Here is a 23778-nt window from a genome sequence, read left to right as displayed (position 1 = left end):
TCTCACACTCACTAGCTTCATGGAGCCTGGAAACACTGAAGGCAGAAACAGAACAGAAAACAAGGATAACATCAAAAGTGAAAATCAAAACGAATAAAAGCCAAAAATTTAGCATTGGAACAAGCAATATTACAGTGGCCTTCCTTTATGTGTTGAGATACACAACGGTAAGAATAATAACGCTCTAATCGCATATCTAGAAACAAAGGCAGGAACAGAAAATATTACCTACACGCAAGGCAGCTGACTTAGCACTGCTGTGGGAACCTTCACTTTTGCGTAAACACTGCCCAAATAGCTCTTTGTATTTGATTCTTTAATTACAGAGAAAGATAGCGCTAATGGTTTTGTGGACTGCGCAGCTCCCTAGCTTTGGCAGCTAGCAGACCACCCACAAATCCAGCTGTCAGAGATTACCAGCTTCCCAGTCCAATCAGCCCAAGCCTTAGCTTAACGAAAACTGGGCTACTAAAGCGCTATAGCTCTGCCATATCAACTTTGCCTCAGACTAAACAAGTGATTAATTATTCAGAGCAGCAGCCACACTGAAAACTTGCAATTTCAAATATACTATTTGCTGTTGTACTTTTCCCATTGGCTCACAGAGGTTGTGAAGTCCCCTAATAACATGTCAGAGCTGCCCCAACAAGCACCTCTATTCTTATGTCCCTCCAAGACAATTAAGTTTGACCATCTTTACCGATGGTACCTTGAGAAACAGGTATAGGGGACAAGACAGGTGTAGTTCATGATTTCCGTCTACAGAGCTCTTACTCCTTCAGGGCTGAGGAGAATTCCCACCTGGCTGCTTACAAGGTTCACAGGGCTGTGTTCAAGACACTTCTGACTAAAGACCATTTCATTGTGTTTTTCTGATGCTGTCTGTTTCCATGCTGGTGTCTCCAAGAATTAAAACTGTGTTCAGAGCCATTTAATTTCCAGCAATAACTTTCTGTTGAAAACTTTTCTTTCTATATAATTAAAAATATGTATGCAATAACCCTTTGTGCACATTCATCTACAGTCTGAAGAAGTTCACAACAACCATAAAGAGACCAAATAGATCTATTTAAATACCATACCTACACGCATTCGTTTGGCCTTATTTGACCCCAAATAACATTACTTATACCTGGAGTAGAAAATGCTTATTTGCAGGGATTCAAGTAGCTGTTCATTTATACTCTTCTCACCTCAAGAGAAACAAGCCCAGACACATCCTCAGGGATTTTTGTGAGCTGGTTAGTCGCTAAGTTCAGTTCTACCATACTAGTCCAAGTTCCAAAGTCCAGCGGGAGAGAGGTCAGCTGATTGTCCTGTGATTTAACATATCAAACATTTAGGGTCTGCATTTGCAGGATGTCAACAAGGCATCTGAGAGATTAAACAAATGGCTTATAACATACTTCACAACAAAATAGTAGATAATTAAATCAGAAGAATAAAAAGGTGACAACTCCCTCGCCCTTTTTTTAATTCCTCAACATAAACAAACATAATAAGCAGTCCCAACCTACAGTTACAATCTACAGTTGATTCTATGTTACTAACATGAAGTCAAGTGTTAAAATCAGAAGTACGTATATCCCAAGATCGCATGTCCCAGTAGTTAAAACATTTTTCCCTTTCATTGCTGAATACAATGGAGACAAAAAAAAGGATGGAGAATTCACCATAACTTGCAAAGTTGCTATCAGCAATGCTGAAATACTAAAAATATATGGAGCTTGATTAAAAAAAAATAATAAAACTCCAACACCACCTCTTCCAACCATTTAACAAAAAAAAAAAAAGCGAGGTAGTTACAAAACAACGAAAGCAAAGACATTACTCAAGGCTCTAACTACGTGGCTGTGCGAGCTGGGACACAGGGAACAGCCAGCAGCGCTTCATAGCTCAGTCTGAAATCAACAGATACACGTGGTTTAGGGGAGGTGGGGAAGAAAAAAAAAAGAAAACAATGGAAATATACCTTAAGGGCCCAGAGTAAAATCATCTGAAATTAATCTAAACATCCTACCACTCAAAATGCTCCTATGATTTAGATCAGGCACCATATATTCAAAAAAAAAAAGTCAAAGTCCTGGTAAACATGCAAAGTTACAGATGGGTACGTGCTACAAGCAAATAGTAATAATGAAAACTGAGAATGCATGTGTGCCAAAATTTTTCTAAGATAGTTGCTGAGCTTAATTTCTGCTGAAACTTTTTTTTTTTTTAATAATTTGTTTCAAGAACTTAAACCCATTTATTGAAAAATATCATCTCTTTTCCCTGGTTCTCTTCACTCTCTGTTCTCTACGTGTTCATAGCACAGATTTAAAGGTCCTTTTTCCTGCATGTTCTGAAACTACTGCAAACATCCTCCAAACTTAGGTTTTGAAAGAAAACATCTTAAAAACATTACTTAATTTTGTTTTAAATAAGTTGCAATACATGCTCACATCTTATTTGATTATTAGAAAACTTTGCAGCTCACTTTGTTACTGTTCAAACTCCAGCAAATGTGACAAAAGATTAACTACCAAAACTAAAGACAACTCAATAACATTTTGACAGTACATTTTTAAACCAATCCAGAATGGTTTCAATGTCTAACAGCAGCAGTGCCCACTTGAGCATGATAAATTCATTCCTTAAATCGTTAGGCTTGCCAGAATTCAGGGAATAGGGAACAGTGCTCCTCATTGATTTTACAAACAGCAGCATGTTTCTGTGCCTCACCTTCATGTTCAGCTTACTTAATACTTTAGCTCTAGAGAAAATTCCAAAGGGGATTTTATTGATGCGGTTGTGCTCCATATTGAGAGAGTAGATTGTGGAGAACTGGGACGGGCCACCCACAGGATAGGACTGGAAGCAGTTCCTGGCCAGCGTTAAACTAGTCAGTTTGACAAGGCTGGATAAAAGACCCTGCAGAGAGAAGAAAACCACCCGGGAACTTAGGACAGATTTATTTGAATACAGCTCTTTTCCTTCACGGGTCTAATTAGAAATGCTTCCCCCCGAAGTCTATCCCCCAAATACATGTTGCAACACACAGAGCAGGGTTAAATTTGATAAAACTTCCATCAGCAGCAATCTCCCCTCACAGTCATCAACCTTTACGTTATTTCCCCCGTTTTCCTTATACATGGATATATACAAAAAAGCAAAGATGCCACATTTGAAAGCACAAGTTGAGTAGGTTTTGCAACGCTTTCATCCTCAGAAAGGAATTTTTCAGTCACACCTTGCTACCACTTGGGCAACTCTGAAGCCCACAGGCAGCAGGCCCAGCCAGCAGCATGCCCCCATCAGACGTCCTGGCTCTGGGGGATGCACAGCCCACGGCGCTGAGCCGCAGATCGCTTAGCTCTGAGCTCTGCTCTCAACTCAGAGCGGGGCCCAAAGAGGTACCAACTGCACACGCTGCTCTTCAAACAGGTATTAGATACCTCCTTTGGAAATTGCTTTGAAAATCCCTTTTTTTTTTTTTCTCCTATTTCCAAAATATTCCTAAATAGTTATTACTCCACCTTTTTCTTCATCCCTCTTCAGAAAGGAACAGCTAAACTGGAGCTAACCAGTTGGCAATGGTTGCCCGTTGAGTGCACAGCCTCATCGTACCCCTCCTCACCAGCTAAGCTGACTCCGAAATCTCAGCAGCACGAACCGCAGGGTTTACCCGCTAGTTACGCGCCAAGCACGTTGCTGGAACCACGGGGATAAATAATGAGAGCTAAATTACTGCTGAAAGCGTCACCTTTGCTTATTACCATGCCAACTTGAATTCAGCCCTATTTGCTTAAGTATTGCAGGAATCGGAGATTTATGTGTGGCATTACGTACCATAAATAATGCAACATCAGCAATCAGGAAAGAGCGGTAACAAGATAATGATTCCGACCGTACTTCTAGTGTCAGTCTTTCTGGATGGCGATTACAGTGCTACATGCACCGTAAAAACTTTAAGAACATGTTTTTGCTGCTTTCACCAGGAAAGCTTTGGTCAGTTTTCTCTTCTAAACTCTTTACTAACATTGCTGTAAGTAAAACAGGATTAAATAGGGAATTGTCTACATGTCACGGCTAAAATTTTTAAGCATCAAAATACAATTCTGGGGGCATCTCAGTAAGCATCATTAAAGCAGGTTTCCCCCTGCAGACAAAATAATGGATCTATAAATCAGTATTAGTCATTAAAACCTTATCATTTACTAATACAACCTTTGAGTAGGAAATACTGCTTCTAGCTATACTTTACTTAACTGATACTCTTTGTGCTAGGGTTAGGCAGTCCCTGAGCTCTGTTACAGAAACACTTTATGGCTTCAAATGCATCTTGGCATTTCCTAAAGCCATTTTTTCAAGTCTGCATCCATACAAAAAATATTAAAAATGTTAGCTAATATACTCTAATAGCCTAGAGTAATTAAACACATTTGAAGGGAAGCAAGAGAGCTTTGGCAGTACAAAAAGAGCAATGCTCTTATGTCTGTGAAAACTGTGGCAGTGCTGCCTTTTCCCAACCCACCCTTTTAAGATAAAATATTTATTAGGCATTGTGTCAGCAGCCTCAGCTATGTTTTGAAATTCCTAAGTTTCTTCAACAAATACAGTTCTTTGTATTATAGCAAGGAATGCTTTATTTTAAGCTGATTACAGTATAAATGATACACTTCTGCAAGGTAGCTGCTTAGGTGGTAACAAATTATTGGCAAATACGTGAAGAAGTCAGCACAGTCTCAAATAGTTTTGTATTAGGATTGAACATATTTTAAAAACAAGCAATCATCTTCACATTATCTTTTTGTAATTACACCATAGTTGCTTTTATAATATGTCTGGGTGGGAAGGGCTTAGTTCTCATTTTAAAAGCAGCCTGGTGGCTTTCACTCAGTGGCATTTCCTTAAATGATAGTTTTATCCAAACATTTATTAAATTCTTTGTCTTCAGTCTATCATTGCTGAGTTTAAAAATTTATCTGAAAGAAAAAGGTCATGACATTTTGTTACTATGAATAATTTGCCTAACTCCAAATTTAATTATAAATGTATTTGTTTTTTTTCTTGTATGTATAGTTTTTATATACCTCTTTGATGCTAGTGATTTATAGAAATCTCTCTTTTTTTCAGCTTAGGAAAGCAGTTTGGACCACCATTAAAACAGAATAGAATGTAAACTCTATGCTTTGTCTTGCAGCTTTAATCTCCAAACAATTCTAAATCAATGGAAGAAACATCCAAGATAAGAATAAATCACATCAGATTTTTTTCTGTTGTCCAAGCAATTCTGCCCAGGCACTAATGCTTCAATTCAAACATTTCCTCTAAATGTTTACTAGCACCAAAAGCATGCAGTCAAGCATCTTACAATCTGCTGCCCTGATAAATCAGTCTCAAGAAATTATGAAAAGGAAAAAAAAAATCAGGATGAAATGTATAACCCAGCAGTATAAATAGTTTGAAAGTATGCAGACACCAAAACTGTATTGAAAAAATGGTCTGTAACCAAGTACCACACCTATCCAGGACTGTGAAACTGAAGGCCAATGAGGCGAGTTTCAGGGAATTTCTGAGAAGGAGTACAGCCAAATATAAAGATGCACTGGGGACTAGGACTTGTGTCTCCACCTCAGCGTTAACAAAGCACTCCATTCAGGAAACGTGTTGCTTGAAGAGACTGAAAAGGTGACTCCAGAACTTCTAACAATGAACTTTTTCTTTGCTCCCACACTAAGCTTGAAGCAAGAGACCAGGGTAAAACAACCAAGTGCAACAACTATGAAAAGAAAAGCATGAAAACCGATTCTCTTCCCTGTTCTGTGATCCTTGCAGAGTCGCTGGAAACTGAAACAAATTTTTATTTTTTTGTAACTTATGAAAGGTGCATCAATGAGTAGCTGGATGATACCCCATCAGTGCCAACAGCATATGGTTTTCCATGTTAAAATGAGAATGCTAAAGCCAAGTAAGTAGCTGTAAGCACACTTTATTCACTCTCTTAAAGGTCATTCTTGCCTTAATTAGGTATAGTTATCCTTTTTACTTTTTTTCTACTTCTACTTCTTCCACGAAACACCTCTTACACAGCTCAAATGATGGGAACCTGGGCTCCTTAGTTAAGGTTTCCTGAAGTGACTCAGGACAGCCAATTCAATCACATGTACTGCTCCTACTCCTGACGGAAGTTGTGTGACATAGGCATATCTAACTACTATAGAAGAACTTAATACGCACAGAACTTGCAGTATTTCATGTTACACATGTAGATTAAAACAAAGGGTATTCCTCAGAGTTGCGAGGCAAAATGAAATGATTTGACATGTTGCAAATCCTCTACAAAACAAAGACGCCTTACAACGTATTCCCTCCCAAACCCACTCCCCTCTAACTCTCACCTCTGGTAAAGTAGAGATGTTGTTGTTCTCCAGATTCAGTTCATCAAGTTCACTGCATTTTGCTAAAGACTTCGGAATTGCTGACAGCCTATTGTACCTCAGGCCAAGACGACTTAGACTGGACAGATTTCCTAGAGGGAGGAAACAGTTATTAATACATCATTATATTAACACCAAGGAACAGAAAACGGTTTGGCTTCTGATTCTTCTGTAGTCTCACACTTTACACTTCAAACTTTTCACAGGGTGAAATGGAGCTGTCATCCCTGAACACAACACTCATAGCTTACCGTGCTTTCTAATGCTGACATCAACAATGCAGGAGAAGTAATTGTACATGCCACACATTATTCTTAACTTGTACATGATACAGTAAGCAACGAAAGGAAAGCCTACATCCTATTGGAGAAGTATTCCATCCTGATCTTTCTACCAAAGAACTCTGTCATTTTCAATATCCCCAAAATAACTTCTGTTTTTCAAAAAAATGTACACATAGCATCACTGAATGCCATGACTCATATTACCAGAATTTGGGCATACTTCACACAGCTTAGGTTCTGGCAAAACAATTTCCTCTACAGGGGGCGAAGGGGGTGGGGAAAAACCACACAACACCAAGACTTTACTATCCTCCAAAAGCAACACAGTCTTAAAAAGTGATGATGGGGAAAAAAAAATCTTCCAAGTTTTTCAAATGATACTGAGGGAAAAGTCTGGGAGAAGTCTGCAAAAATCTGGATGACAGTGCTTTAAAAATATTTCCCGATATTGCCAGGCTGACAGTCCCACCTGATCTGTATTTCTGTCTAAAGAAAAAACCTTGAGAAGCTTGCATCTTGAAAATTTCCTATGTGAAGATCCCTTTAGCTCCAACCTTTAACAGATAACAAGCACTCAAGGCCAAAATCAAGTGCTTAAGGATGTCTTTGACCTATACAGTCCTGGGGCATTTGGTACTCTCCTGCAGGTAATAAGGCACGGAACTTCTCTAAGAAGTCATCTGACAAATAGTATAAAGAACAGCGCAAAGTCTTCTGTCTCATGTTTAGAAAGCATGTTTGTGCACATGTACGTTTCAGCATCAGAAGCTTATGAACAAATTCACATGCTTAGTCTTTGCAAAACATTCACTATTTTAGACTGTTTTACATTTTTACAACCACTCGTGGGACAACCTATTTCTTCTGCATATTGAAGTACCAGAAAGATACACTATAAAAGGAAGAGAAGATTCAATTGTAGCAAGAATAACCAAAAATATTTTAAAAATACTAATAAAAAATGAAGGGATCCTTATATGTATAGTCTGAGCAATTACTCATGCACTGAAGGATATATTAATATCTACACATATGAACTTCTACAAAGGTTATCAGAACACAGCAAATGAAGAAGCAAATTAGCGTATGAAATGTGCTTGGAAGCAAGAGATGAATCTAAAAAAGAAATGGAGAATGAAAATTAATAGGAATAGCATAGTGAAATTCACTAGACAGAGGAAAAGTCTGAGTAAAGGAAATGGCAAAATACCTCTTCCTTGAACTCTCTGGACTGGTCAAAATATACTGTTAAGAATTGACCCTAAATCATTGAGCAGCTAGACTGGGAGCGTACCTAACAAAAACTGAAAACTGGAAATGCTGAATGATTCACTGTAGTTACTAAAAAGGAGATTCATAAGAACAGTGAGAGGCAAAAGTCCAAAAAAGCTTTCCACAGAAAAAAAATGTCCAGGTCTTACAAATCAAGAAAGAAAAGATGACAAATTTTCAGTGTGTTATCTACTGTCTAGCTAACAAGCTTAGCAACAAATTTCACTTGGTATTGTCAATAACAAAACAAAAGTTTAAACAACAGGTAGCCACCTGGAGCTGCTTAACTAACACCATCTCCCACTGGGATTTTTGTAAGTGCTTTCTTTCTGAGCAAGTCTACAGTTTACTTTGACAGAAGCAGCGAAATAAGTCTTCCCCCTTAACCAAAAAAGGCATTTAAAATCCAGGGCTATCAATATTGCTCTCTGATGCACAAATTGTCATATTTTGGTTTTAAATCCTACAGCACATATACACACACTAAGCAGAATACTTAAGACCTGCTTTGAACCTACAATCCACTAGTATCAAAATGCGCATTCATGGGCAAAGCAGCTATTTCATGCCATACTCGGCAAGATCTGTCCATACAGGACACTGGCCTCGCTCCACAAGACGCACATCCTATTGCAAAGCACCACGATCATTAGGATTCGCTGCTCTACGATGAACAAAGCACACCCTGATTGTGTTTCTCTGAATTAGTATTTAACACTTTACTTACAAAACAAGCGATAAACTTTACACAACATAAGATACTAATTTATTTTTTTCCACTACTTAAACCTTGAGCTGCATGCTGATCTTGATTTTTCGGGCACTCTCAAGGAGAACAAAGAGGGCCTGGCTCGAGCAGACAGCATGATGCCAACTGTTGCTTAGCAATACAACGTCGCTACGCCGATTCCAGATTGCGAGCACAGGTTGGATGGCTATGGCTCCATTCCCACCAGCAACGTGGCATTTGAGAAAAACAAAACAAGGCAGCCGTTATAGAGAGTCAAATTATGCCTTAATTTTCCAGGAGAGTACGATACACATTGGTTGTCTTCATAGCGTTGTCAAAAAGGAGGCATAAGTAGCAGCTCTCAATACAATTTTCATCATGAATAGCATTTCTCAAATAAACTTTTGTTTTCTCTTTTGCAGAAATCTTTCTCCTCCACAGGAAAGGCATACCACAGGAAAAACAGAACACGCATCCTACGTGTCCTACCTTTTCGTGACTGTTTTACACAGCACAGCAATAATACGGTTAGTTCTTCCTGGGAATGGCAACACAAGCAGCATGATTTCAACTGGAGCTTCATCTCCAGCACCTCTCCTGCTCCTGGAAAGGCTGTCCTGCACCCACCGACCCAGTCAACACAGGCCACCTTCTGATTTCAAGCCAGTTTTATGGCCAACTCATCGCCATTTTGTCTTGTGTCAACAAGACTCAGGTATCTTTTCATCCTCTTCAGCGTTCGTATTCATGCCTCACTGTGAACGTATCATAGTCGGCAGCCCCGATCGGCTTTTATTTTGGTAAGACTTGGCTTGTCCAGCATAGTCTTCTCTTCACAGAACAGGATGATCCTTATAGCTCTTCCCTCTGCTCAAGATGTTAAAACTTCTCCCCCATGCTTTTTTTTTTCCCCCCAAAAGGGGAGCCTACATTCTTCAAAACGAGGGTCAGATTTATTAATTTATTTATTTATGCGTGTGTGTGCCATCAGGAAGTTTTGTCTCCAGACGTTTGCTTTTGCTGCCCCGAGCCGCAGCGATACCGCCAACCAGCAGCTGTCGGGGGGGGCCCGGAGGGGGCAGGGCCAAAGGCCCGCAGGCCCCGCAGCACGGCCTGCTGCCATCTTCCTCACCCCGCTCCCCAGCCACCTCACCGTCCCCGTGCTCCCCTACCTCTTCTCCAGTTTAGCTACCGGTTTGTGATATGGCACCACATTAAGCCCTCAACTGGCATGCTGTCAGGCCGAATCTACCACACCAGAAGTGAGGCGCGGAAGGTACCAGCTGATCACGATCAGTTCGGGCAGTCAGACAATCAGGATCATCTGCGGCTGTACTTTTGTCACCAAAACCATACCTCTGTGGTTCCTCTCCAACAGCCCCTTGCAGGCAGGGTGACTCAGAAGATGCAGCACTAGATGTTCACGAATGTGACAGTTTGATAACCACAACTGAAAAGCAGCTACTGGCAGAAAAAGCAACAACTAAAAACCCTTCCAAGAGTTTTTCTTAGGAAGCCCATTCCAAAAAAAGAGCTCATAAACTCAATCACCCCGTTCATAGGTAATTCTCAACATCATACTAAAGCCGACCTAAGCCCTGAACTCATGCCAGGCACAAGGAAGTCACTGTACAATTGTCTTAGCTCGACTGTTTGCATGAACAGTCACTCTTAGGAGTCACTTTTCACACAGCCACCTTTGTAGCAATTGCTTCAGTCATATTTTATTACAGGCAAGACGTACTGACACCCATCAGCAGGCTTCACCTTGCCCGGCGTGACACCCATCTCGCTGCACTCAGTTCTGAAGCGCCCTGAGCGCAGAACTCCCGGTCACCTCGCTGCGGAGAATACGGGTCTCTCTTAATTTACACAGAAATTAATTAAAAGTCACTTGGAAGCACGTAAATCTAAAACCATTAAATTAAATCCTGCTACTACAAATGGGACTCCAGTTTAAATTAAATTCTTTATTAAAGATACCTCACAAACGTTAAAGAAAAAAACCCAGTGCAAGCTACTCCCCAAAAGAAGGGAAGACTGAAATAAAGCGGAAAACCATGCTCACCTAAACACGCTTTTCAGAAAGACCACTTGAAGCAGTTCTCTAATTAGGAGCAACATCTCTTCCTTGAATATTTCAAAATCAAGAGAAATGGGATCCAAAGCATTAAATAATAGAAAGAAATCCAAATTCCTATTTCAAAGTCTTACCAGCACCATCTAAAGGGGGTGACAAATGCTCTTTTTTCTGAGATTCATCACGCCTCTTTCTCCCTTCTTCAGTTAAAATAATCCTTCAAATTCACTATCCTTAGATGAAGGGTCATTATTTACTGCAAAATATTACTGTATCATTACTAAAACATGGAGCAATTAGTCTGATTTACGCAACTTAGTTCATCAAGCTAGTTTGCCAGTTGCTTTTTCCTAAAAATACCGGAAACATACTGATCAACTTAAAATATGTTTGCTAGAGAAAATCCTATTGCAGATAGCATTAACATGCAAATTTAACTAAAAGAGCTGCGCACATCAAAAACCCTTCCCTTAAAGATTGTGATAAGTATACATGAACTTCAGCATGGAACAGATAATCACATGACTCAACTACAAACATGGCTCACGAGTATTTTTGATGATCTAGCTTTGATAAATATTCTTAGATTTCGATTTGACTAAACTCTGCATGCTATAAGTAGCAACCAAAGAACTTACTTTACATTACTATACATTATTTCATACATACATACATTATTTTCATACATATTTCAACTCACTTAAATCACTAAGGAATTTTCTTCTAAGGGAGATAAATTATTTTGCCCACAAAAGGTACCAGATGTCATTGATTAGCCTTAAAACACCGCATATCCTTAATGCTGTATAAAATAACAAAGATGACAATATGGAAGAAAAAGTCACAAGAGGTTCAAAAAAATTAAATTAAAAATTAAAAAAAAAATAATTAAAAAATAAATTTAAAAATATATTAAAGAATAATTATAAATCCCGAAGAAGGTAAGACCAAGGGCGTTAAGAGTTGAAAACTTTAAAGGAGAGACCAGGCAAACTAGATGTGGCCAACTATGGATAGAAATTAAACACTGTTCAAACATTTCAGCAGTGCTCATAGCCTAAAATAGCCGTAAGGCAAACTACAAGTCGCCTATATCACGCTTTGTGCTTAGTACGTATTAATTTTTCCAGATGTCAGCCATACTCCATGACAATTGTTGAACAGTTTCACAGATTTTTTTAGGTGAAAGGAGCTGTTGACATGTTGACATCATTGTCATTGACAATCTAACCTCTTGTCAGAAAGGAAAGGATTTCCCCTGGTAGGTGTGGAGTAAAATGAAAGGCTTTAGATAAACCATTTTGATCTTCACTTGCACTCCTGAAGCACAAACCATGCCTACGGACATCCAGCACTGCTAGAGAGAGAAGCCACTGGCCAGACAAGCCATCCTGAACATGACCTCAGTAAGCATACTGCAGAGGAAAGCAGAACAAAATCCTACAGTCATTTCTCATCCGATGCTCATCTGAGATGTTTCCCACTCCTCTGCCTAATCACTGATGTTTCAGGAGAACTGCGGATGGGAACAGAAAGGTGATCTGGAGGACAATGGGAGGCAACAAATCAGAAAAACTATAGAAAAGAAACCCCTCCTGATTAGTGCTACCAACTACCAAAGCCAAAGCATGAAATGCAATCATATTTTTTCCAAATGCAAAGGTACAGCAGGCTTAAGACTGTTGAACAACAATTCAAACAATTGCAAGTTTTACTTGCAATCTCTGGATATTACTGCCTTAATAGCAAAATTATTCAAACTTTTCTTTCTGACCACCAATACCTCTTGATGCATCAGGCCAGTGTAGGAGACAGATTCAGACACTCCAATTACACGGTCAATAGCGCCCACCATTTTTTGTTCTGCTCAAACCAAAGTGCATTATGCTTCTTATGCAACTCTCCGGAGAAATTCTCCTTGAGAAATTCTCCAGTAAGATGTTAATCTATTAAAAATCTATCATCACTTTAAAATGAATCTCTACAACTCTTACCAAGTTAAATGCCATTTGAAGAGAGCAGAGATTCCTCTATTTTCAATCTAACAGTATCAACTAAAGACGGGTTTCCTTCATTATTTCAGGGAGACGAAAGCATGACCACTACTTGTTTTTCCAACTGTGATTCAAGACCAAAATCATTGCAGAGTGCATGTGTGAAATATGTAAGATGCTGGCAAAAACTGAGTGGCAGAGGCTAAAGTATCTGACATGTACCATGCACAACACCTGTGTAAGGCAAGAGAGCACAAACAAGAGCGACATGTTTCTGAAACTGTCTCTAAGCCATGAAAATTCAACTTCCTTTAACATGTGTTCATCAAAATGCACTTAGCTAAGAGACCTGCTTGCCTTGATTCCTTTGAATCACTCTTCCTTCCTGCCTGCTTCTTACATATAAGATTATGGGCTTTTTCTTCCTACAGTATACAAATCACCCTGAAAATGCTGAGCTGCAGTTATAACGCATCTCTCCATACCGGTCTCTGCATCTCATTACCATGTGATGGTATGCACATTCGCTAAAATAAACAGTCCCCATCCTAGTCTCACCAGAAAGAATATCCAACCAAAATACAAAATAAGAAGTATTTTCATAAATACAGATCAAATCAATAAACTCAGAATTAATAAGCCAATAGAAGCAGGCCTAATTCTTACAGAAGAATACATGTGTTATCTAATTATATACCAGGCTTGCACTGAAGATTATTTATTGAAACAAAAACGGAAATTATAATTAGCTGAAAATGATGTGAAAATGATACAAAAACACTTGACTGCAACAGTCAAAAGCAACAGTTGGGACTTGCTCTGGATTATCAGTGAAATTGTTACATTTTTCTCAATTCATGTTTCATACAACAACACAAAGCACCTGAAATTTATTTCACTCTTTTTCTTTGGCAGTCTTACTTTCCTTTTCAACTGAATACTAAAAACATTTATATAGATCTTGAATTTCACAAAAAAGTTGATCACCAAGAACAATGTATACCTAACTCACAAGTATCTTCTCTCCGGAAAGAAAAGCTCAACAGCCAACACCAAGAGAAGCAGCTAAGGAAAGGGAAAGCACACCCTGAAACTTCCCCTGGAGCCTGGGGAAGATTCAACAACGTGTGGCTCGCAAACTCCCTGGAGTTAGCAGCAACTGATAGTTTTCTTCTGTGGAACTGTCATGCTGTCCTGGGAGCCCGCGAGCTTTCAGCACCCACAACAAGCTGTGCAAACACTGACACCTACGCGTTACCCACCCATTGCAGTAAGGGCGGGCTGCTTTTAGTCCTTTGGGGGCTGGCGACTCACAGCTTTGCTCCATACCCTCCAGTTCAGCCCCCAGGAGGCAGTGAGCAGGCACTTCCCACCTTCGTGCCACCCAGGATTTTGGGACTGTTTCACTGCTTTGTATTTACTAAATCTAGAAGCGAAGACGACACGACTTCATCCCTTTATGAGAACACCCTGAAAACCAACAAAGGTTTGTAATAACCTGAAAACTAAAAGGGAAGAGTGGGAGCCGCTGCTTTCGAGGAGGTAGAGAAAAGGCAAGCTTATTGTGATTGCCAAATAGGAACAGAATCTAATTTAAATGCTCCATTAACAGCACAGTCCAAGAACAGTAAGTGCTGACCAGATCTCTCCTCTCCTTTTGAGACTGGAAATGGGCTTTATCCTGAAAGCACTGAACGAGTAGACCCCGCCTGACCAAAGCACTACGTGTACATGCTCCAATGTTCAGGACATGAAGATTGCCATCCAAGCTGGTGCCTATCCTCTGCTCCACCAGGATGGCAAGAAATGGAAGCGATCAGCCGCGCGGTTCCTGAGCAGCAGCCCTGCCACCAAGGGCTGGCGGTGCTCGCCTGCTTCTCATTAAGACCAGAAGTTTCAGACTGAGACTTCTCCAGCTTTTGCTAAGCCTGCAGTACTTTAAAAAATAAATAAAGTAGTTTCACTTTTCTATAGAAATATCTTTATGAGGAGTTCTAGGGACCTAAAGGTGTCACAGCGACAAGTCGTACATCCCGAGCTGCATGAGCTGTGCTGCTCTGTTCCCGGGTTTTATTAACCACTTGCATAAAAGCAGAGCAGCGCTCTGAAGGTAAAGCAGCTAGCAGCACAGTTTGTAGCTCGACGTCAACAACAAAAGCAGCAAAGCTTCTCCCCCGAGTATTTGCTTTCGTGAAAGTTGTGATTTCAGCTCTGAGCTCTTCTGTCGTAGCGAAGGGCACGAATTCTAGGCTTTGAATATGCCTCTCATTCTCCTAACCGTATTTTAGGAACAGTGCCATGTCAGACACTGGAAAGTGTATCCAGTGACAGAATTTTTTGTGCTTTTAAAGCATCATTTTGGAACATTTACAACTGACTATTCTTTTTCGTATTAAAATGTCTGTTGCCTTAAATGTCTATGAATATGCCACATTTGACTATAATCAAGCTGCACACGTAAACACATGGAAGTGGAAAATTACAAAACAGTTGAAGAATCTGGTTCTTTAAAAGCAGAAATTCAACAGAAACAAAGTTACATTCTCAAACAAGCATTTCTGAGCTTTTAAACAAGAAATTGCAAACATTTATACGGAATGCTATAATAAAGTCTTCAAAAAGAGCGAACATTCACAACGTGGTATGTGCAGCACAACATTTTCTAAGCTAGTTTAATCCAATGGTCACCTAACAGAAACACTTTCTTCTACCCCAAATTTGTTATCTCAAAAGTCCAATTATTAATTTTGATAATTCACTTCCCTATATATTTTTCGATAATCCCTCTTATTAGTGCACCAGGTACTTATGCAGAGATAAACCCCTGAAAGTAAAATCAGATTTTAATTCCCACCCCAAACCCCCCCAGAAAACACCCACGGCAGGGGGGCAATTTGCAACTAAAGCACGAAGAAGCTAAGATCCCACTACGATTTTGACTCTAGGACTTGAAACTCTTGGAATGTGCTAAGCTGCTCCACAAAGCTCATTTTTCTTGCAGGAAGTGACCTAATATACAAAGTACTTTACAATTTTCAATCAACAGAGATACAGATATGAATGTATTAAGCCAATATCTGTAAAGCAAGACATTAGGTCACTTCCTGACAACTAATATCTAAAATTGACATTTGCTACTGCAAGAAGGCGTGCTTATGAAGCGTTAGTTGAACCGAGAACTTTGTATTTTTACAGAGTGGATATATTGGCTCTGCTACCTCTGTAATCACTGCTGATGCATAATCCCCTCCCGGCCACTCCCCTGCGTGTCACCCTTCGGCGTCCCTGCCTTCCAACGCCGCCTCGGTTCAGGAGGCACTGGTAGTTAGACAAACAGCTTCTTAGTAGTATTAGCTTTTTATTTTTTTTATCGGCAGGTCCAGGAATCTTTCTGTGGTAAAACCAAAACTTTGTTAGACAGAGCAACAGTAAACGTAAGCATTTTCCAAGTTTGTTTGTTTGTTTTTCACTTTCTTTTCTGTCAGGGGTGTCTGTTTGGGGGGGGAAGGAGAAGTAGAAAACGAAAGGGGCTGCTGGTTTTTCAAAGCAGCTTGACAAAAACTTCCCTCACGAGCAAAACCAGGCCTCCATCAGAAGGGTGTCAGCGGGGGAGGAGGGGACAGCTCTGGCAGTAATGGAAAGTCTCTTCCACAACAGGAGGATTGTAGTGCATTAAATATTTATAACGAGCAAATGTGTTTGGTCTTTTTCGTACCAAGCGTGCGACCCCCACGCTGCTTCGAGTAAATTAGGGGAACACTGACAGTGCTTCTATACCAAGCATGCCAAAACCTGGCAGAGGGAAGGCGCTGCAAGACATGGCAGCTATGCCCAGCGCCAGGCAGGTATCGGCGGGCGAGGGAAGAGGCAGGAACCGGCGAGAGCGGCCGAGAGGCTGGGCAGGGTGTCCTGCAGCCCAGCCCCTGCGTCTCGGGGCCAGGAGACGTCTCGGGGCCAGGAGACGGCCTCGGTGTTTTTCTCAGTACTCAAATTCTCTCGCTGAACAATCCTAACCGCAAAGTAAGCTGTAATCTAAAAATCAAGCCACAACTTGCTTTAATGTTGAACCAAAACTGTGATGACTAAGAATTAAAGCCAATGCTGCTGAACTGGCTACGGCTGCCTTTTCTGTAACATGCATAAATGTAGGTTGATCATTATCATTTAAGTTGGAGCTCAACTTTTTTGCCTTAAGTTTCCAGTTCTGGCCATTTGTGAGCTACACTTTATGCGACACAAATACTGATCTCTGGTTTTCAGTTTTCACTTAAATGTGGTGCTCAGCTACTAGACACATTCATCAGCACAAACAACAGGGATTTTCCAGTGGAACAAAAGCTTAACCAGTGCAAAGTTAAAGGCAGGAGAGTGCACTGTAATTATTCATCTGTCTTTGGTGGTTTGTTGAGCTACACAGCACTGATCTTCAGCTCCGATAAGCAGTGTAAAGAGACATCTGTGTGCATTTAAAAATAAATGACTTCAAAACACTGTAAAAACAATGCAATGGGAAAACAAAACAAAGAAAACATGCAGAAATCCAGTTTGACCAGGTATAAACTCAATGCAAGCAACCTACCTTTACAGTAACTTCCTAGAGAAATAGAAGAGTCCAAACTGTCTTGATTGCATAGTCAGCAACCTCCTATCTATCACGAATGGCTTAACAGCTTAAGTAACTCTGTCTCTCTCACACCCAAGGACCTTTCCTTGTAAAGCAAGGAAGCTCAATGACTGCCAACCACTACACAACTCGGTACATCTTTGGCACCATCCAGTACAATGGAAACCAACTTGCCTAAAGACTTTTTTCCATAATTAACAGCTTATCCAGAGAACTCTCTTCCTAAATATGAAATTTACAGTACATGTAAATTTTTATTTAAAACAGTTTTCAGTAAGATTTACAAAACAGCTATAGAAATAAAGGCTGTGCTTACAAACTGTGTAAGTTAGATGCAAATTCCAGATGGAAAGAGATCTCCAGAGTTTAAAAATACCATCAAACCAGGAAGGAAATTTAGCTAGAGTGGATAGTTCATCAATGTAAACTCCGCTCAAGTCAAACTTTCTAATCAAAAAGCCACAGCAACTACACACAACAATTTACTGCTAAAAGAAAAGCTGGAGTGTTTTTAAGTGGTTCTTCACTCTTCTGTTCATTCACTTCACTACGCATTAAAGAACATTAAACACTGCCTAAGTGATAACGTATATTCTTTTAAGCATGTTGTGGTGACAAAGAAGGGCTTAAAATCATGATGGCCTTGTTTTTTTGTCTTTTTTTCTTGTCTTTTTAAAATCACAGCATGCATCTTTTTCTGCCATCTGTTTAAAACAGACTAAATTAAATAAGAGAATCTGCTACACGAGATTCTGAAACTGACCAAAAAGCCTCCCAGCCTCAGTTCACAAACCCTCTGTATTTCATTGCATTACAGAATAATTACTTTGTTGACTTGAGAAGTTTTTTTTAAAAAATCTATTTTAATATTCTACCCAAAAGCATAAAGTAAACAGAATTCATTGAAAACATTTACCTTTTTGGTTTTATTTTCTTTTAGCCAAGGGTGTTAGTTAAAACTATCTGTCCAAGTATTTATCTTCAGCTAATACTCTTTTAGCCTTTTATTCCTTTACATGCTTAATTTCATTACAGAATGGACAAACAAGCTGCAAATACTTAGTCATGCTCACAGAACACCTTAAATCGGAGTTAGAAGTGAAGGATTTTTTTCTATATAAAACTCTCCTTCTCATACAATGCTGCACAGACTCTGTGACACAGCTAAATTTAATAACATAATTCCAAAATCTAGAAACTACATTTAAAGTAAGATGCACAGTTTGCTTCTAATCTCGATGATGAAGTTGCCTTGAGCAGAACACCAGTCATTCTACAGCTGCCAACCAAGCACTTATTCGTAAATTTGCTCCTCTTAATGAACATTTTGAAATAGTGATTTGTTTTCCCTTCCCCAGCCTCCTTACATACCTATGGTTTCTGGCAGGTCCAAGAGCTCATTGTGCTGCAAGTCAAGGTTGGTGATCTGCGTGCAACTTCCAATCTCTTCTGGAAGGTGTTCAAGCTGATTGTGCGCTACATCCAGCGTTATGAGGTTACACAGCTCACCTAGAAGTACACAAGAAAATTAAAACATCAAGTTCTTTAATGTACAGGTCTGGAGAGATTTTTCATGATGATCTGAAATATATATATATTGCTACTCTAATATTATAAATATAAACTAAGGCCTTAGAGCATCATAATTTTATCAGTAAGATTTAAAATCTGATTGACAATTTTTTTAAAACTTGGATAAAGCTTTTTATAGATTCTCTAAAGAAATCTTATTTATTGATTTTCTTCTAGCACTTCAAGCTGTGGAATTTGAGGAGTACAAAATCCATTCCTCACACTTGTTTCATGCTGACCAGAAGTTTAAAACCTCATGGAGTAAGTGGATTGTATTGAATTATGAGAAACCAAGATCTGCTTTTATAGCATAAATTATGTTCAGACACAAAATGAATGCTTAAGAGACATCAAAATTATTTGGCTGACACCCTACAAAACTCATCCAAAGTCCAGCGGAATGTTATTTTTATTCATTTTTAGTCATCAAGAAAAGGCAACATATCATAAGAAGACTGTAAAAACTATTTATACAGATTATGACATAATATATATGTAAGCACAGGTATTGCCAATAAAAGTTTGAAATAAAAGACTCATCTGTTAAGCCTTAAAAAGGATAAAAGGATTGTACTTGCTTAGAGCTAAGAGCAGCTTTACTGCTGCTCTGTTTCATTCCTGACTCTTATGTACCAACTGAAGAGCACAACTAGGCACAGCTCTCTCTGTACAGTAGTTCCACCTATTTTAACAACAAACGCTGCATTCTGAGCAATAGGTCACTGGGTTTGCTTGAGAAAACGTGCATGCGTGCATGAACGCAGGTACCAGGTACACAGGCTCATATTTTTTGGATCTAATGGAGGTGAAATTAATGTAAATGATTTGAACAGCTTCAACTCTATCCAGTAAAGGTCACTGTATTTGTGTATCAGAGCATCACTCAGTGAGTAACAAATTTGGAAAAGAAGCAAATTCCTTTTGAGGGATGACTGTCTATTTTTAAGCTTCAGTATTGTATCTTTGACATGATCCTTTAGGGATTTTCCCACAGGCTTGGCTTGGGCAAGTTCTGATGCGTAGACTGTCTATATATTACACCATCAGCGGATCACAAATAATTTATTAAATTGTAATATATTTATGAACTCAAGACTCTATCTGAGCTGCAGGTGGCACAAACTCTTATTAAGGATCAGAAAACAGTTGTGAAAATCCAGCCAAAAAAAAAAGTCTATGTAAAAGTGACCCTGTTTTCAGCATTTATTGACACACATTGGGATGTTTTTCCTTGAAAATAGGCACATGAAAATGTAATGCTTAAGCACCACCTCCATGACTGTGTGCGCTCACCTCTCAAGTCAGCATTCAAGTGTATTTCAGGCAACCACAGAGTCAATATCCAATCATGCTGCATAAACCACACGATTCAATGCCATTAATAGGCAGAAGAAAGCAAACTTAAGAAGGCGGCTGAGCAAGAGTTAATGTTCTGCGGTAGAAGCATCTGCTTGATATTCATGAAAACAAGTGGGCAAAGTGTAGAAGGCAGTAGAAAGAGGAGAAAAAGCTAGAGGAAGACTTCATTCTCCCTTTAAACAAACCAAAGAAAAAAGAACCCCATATTATCTTTAATAATAAAACCCTAGAATTCTGATAGCACTTTCGGTCAGCATTTTTCACCTCACGACTGCTGAAGTTCAGTCCTGACAATCTTGTTTTCATTTCTTTTTCCCTGCATACCTAAACCAATGATGTCAAACTCAATGTGGCACAAATTTCATTTCATCACATTGATTTCTCATTTACTTGACTCTTCCCACTCTACATCTGCTAAAGTTAAGGAAAGAGTTGGATTTCTGCAGTACCATTTGCTGCATTTCCCTTTTGCACCCGCTGAAAACTTTGACAACAACAAGATACGTGTTGCCACAAACATCTCAGAGCTAATTCTGGGAAGAAGAAAAAAAAAAAGAAAGAAGCTCAGGTTTATGTAGCCAGTCAAGCAAAAGTTAAAGCCCTATCATGAAGTACAGTGACTTAAGGGAAACAATTTCAAGTGATACTATTCAGTATCTCCCATTCAGCTTTTAGTTCACATTGCTCTGTAAGGAATCTTGCTCTTGGATGTAATAATACTTGTGGTCTGACAGCAGCTCACCAAAATGTCCTTCCTAGCCTAAAGGCAAAAGGAGAGGGGAGGGGAAGTGAAATTCTTTCAATACTTTAATGTGGATTGCTGAGGCACAACACCGAGACCCTGCAAGTCAACAGAAAACACGCAAGGTATACTTATCCTGCTGTTCTCCAGGGCAAAGAAAAAAATTCTTCCATCAGATACGCTTCTCGTAACAAAGGGAAAAACGTTTGGGTAACGTGATGGGGGCTCACCTCCAGGCACAAAGAGGAAGCCCAGTGGGGCTGTGACGCTTCCCATGGGATGCGAGGAAGAGCACCTGGGGGCTGCAAGCCTTACCGCGGGATCTTCAGGGAGGGAAAGCAGAGGAGTCAGTGCGGTTTGAGAAGAATAACCATGGGAAGAGTGGAATTGGGAAACCAAGGGGTCCGATCCTTAATAAACCAATGCTGGCCAGGCCCTGTGCCTGATGAGGCCAACGCGGCCTGCCTCTCATCAGCCTCTGCTTCTAACGCCTCCCGGGCACGGGGCCCGCAGCCTGCGTGTGCTGAGGGGAGAGCTCCAGCCTCAGTGCCGCCAGCACGGCCCGGCCTCCGCGTGTGAGGGCAGGGGCTGTCAAAAATCAAAGAGTTTTCCTGAAGGACAGGTTTGCACAGGTACAAAAAGAAAAATGGCTAATGAGTGAGGAACTCATGGTGGTGTTCATATTGAAGACCACCCCAGCTAGAAACGTGCTGCCCACAGCTGGAGATAAGTCTTACCTGGTCCACAGAATCAGTTCACCAGCGAAGGTCAGACACCAGAGACCACTGGAGGAGGGCTGGCAGTACTTTAGGGAAAAGCTAATCATAGGTAAAGTGAAGGAAGCCGTTTTTTCACCACAAGTAATGGCCAAAATTTTCATCTCGAGGTAGTGAGCAAGGAATTCTTTACAGACTGCTCCCAACTGCACTGCAGAGATGAGCAACCTCAGGACAATCAGAAAACAAACCAGGAAGTTCTGGGGGGTTGGAGTTGGATTTATATATCTTTTTAAACACTATTGCTCTGCAATCTACACATAAAAAGGCTATTGAAACCCAAAGTCTGCCAAGAATGCGGGCAGAAATTGCATGTACTAGCAGGCTTGGTAATAGGAAATTTTAAAGTAGAAATAATGTCCATATGAAATACATAAAACAGCTTCTCCATAAACAGAAGGCTTAATTATGTATTTTTTTTAAATCTTACATTTTAAAAGTGCCTACAAGACAAAAATGTCGGACAATTCACATGTACTTTTCAGAGAAAATAGTTCTTGAAGATACCCAACTACTTTCTAGTTAAAAACATCGCTAAAAATACAGCAAAGTACACTGCTCAAAAAAAAAAAAAAAAGAAAAAAATGTGAGAGGAACGATTACTCGACTGCTGTTGAGAGGTACACAGAGACTAAATGGTATGGAATGACAGAGCTAAATGTGCGTGCTGGAAAAACACAGGGTTACGAGGAGACTGGTGTCTTCCACACACTGCGGCAGAGTTACAGTCCCATTACACGGCCAACCTGGGAAGCCTGTCATGACACGAGGGCCAGGCTACGTGCTCTGACTTACGTAACTGAAAATTCCTCTTGGCCATTTAAAAACAGCACACAGCTACATTAAAACAATATTAAAGGCTTCACAAATTAACAGTAATATAGGGAGATAGCATAGGTCAGCATCAAAAGGGCTGTGGTGTCTCCCACCACAAATTCTCTCGGTGGGCAACTCTCTTGGATGGCAAGGAGAATTTGCAATACAACCTGTTTTCCTCTGGATTAACTCTATGCCTGCCCATGCTTAAGCAGATTGAAAATTGTGAAATCCTTCACAACATGACAGATCCTCGGCCAGATGACACAGCAGGAGGATAAAGACTCCTACAGAAAGCGCGAGGAAGAGGAGAATGCAAACAGAAGTGGAACTTGACTCCGGTGCGTCAGCACTCTGGTTGCAATCTAATTTGTAAAGAACAATTATCTGAAATCAGCAACGCTATGAACAAACTTCAAGTATTTCCCACAATCATAACATTCACCTCTCACTAGGTTCCCTGATGGGAGGGGAAGCAACCCTTTTTTTTTTTTTTTTTTTTTTTTTTTAAGTCTGTCTATAAAGGTATTTGAGGTAAGAGTTCTGATTTTAGTAAAAAAAAAAACTGCAATTTCAGAACCTTATCCCTGGACACAAGGGTTGAGTACATCATTGTAACAGACAGGATGATTTTTTTGCTGTGTATCACCAACAGTTAGAAATGAGCTATTTTGAATTATTACTGACAAAATATAGCCTATACAGAAGAGTTACAGAGTAAAAAGAAAGAAATCTTAATATGGTTCCAAATTACTTATGTATCACAATTACAATATTCATATAAATAAATAAGCACAGTGCAATATTTAAAATTTGCAGGGTGTAAAACAGAAGCTAGTTATGGGAACCGCTCAATCACGCAGAAGCTAAGCTCACTGAAAAGACTAAAAATCAAGCCTAAAACAAGCTTCAACAAGACAACAGCAAAACCACTTTTTGTTACTTTCAGTTATAAACAATGAAGGAATACAAATAAAAACGTGTTCAGACAACCTTTTAAACATATGACACAGGCAGAAGAAACAGCCTCAGCGAGGGCTGCAGACAGGGATGGAGACGGGCACGTAACTAAGCAGCGGGAAGCTCGTGGAGCTGGGGGAAGGCAAG

General features: G+C 39.8%; 1 protein-coding gene across 3 annotated transcripts in view; it reads right to left on the bottom strand.

The window, feature by feature from the left end:
* The window catches only part of SHOC2 (SHOC2 leucine rich repeat scaffold protein), a 64501-nt gene that overhangs the window by 4963 nt on the left and 35760 nt on the right, over positions 1-23778 (bottom strand). For all 3 annotated transcript variants that reach the window (XM_040564147.1, XM_040564149.1, XM_040564148.1), the window contains exons 3-6: positions 18778-18915; positions 6384-6514; positions 2725-2913; positions 1194-1316 (exon numbers count right to left, since the gene is read on the bottom strand). In XM_040564147.1, coding sequence (XP_040420081.1) covers positions 1194-1316; positions 2725-2913; positions 6384-6514; positions 18778-18915 — 581 coding nt within the window. The remainder of the gene's footprint in view (positions 1-1193; positions 1317-2724; positions 2914-6383; positions 6515-18777; positions 18916-23778) is intronic.

This window comes from Cygnus olor, chromosome 7 (assembly GCF_009769625.2).
Source record: "Cygnus olor isolate bCygOlo1 chromosome 7, bCygOlo1.pri.v2, whole genome shotgun sequence".
Lineage (NCBI taxonomy): Eukaryota > Metazoa > Chordata > Aves > Anseriformes > Anatidae > Cygnus > Cygnus olor.
The sequence above is the reverse complement of the archived record's forward strand: the minus strand, read 5'-3'. Positions and strand labels throughout refer to the sequence as shown.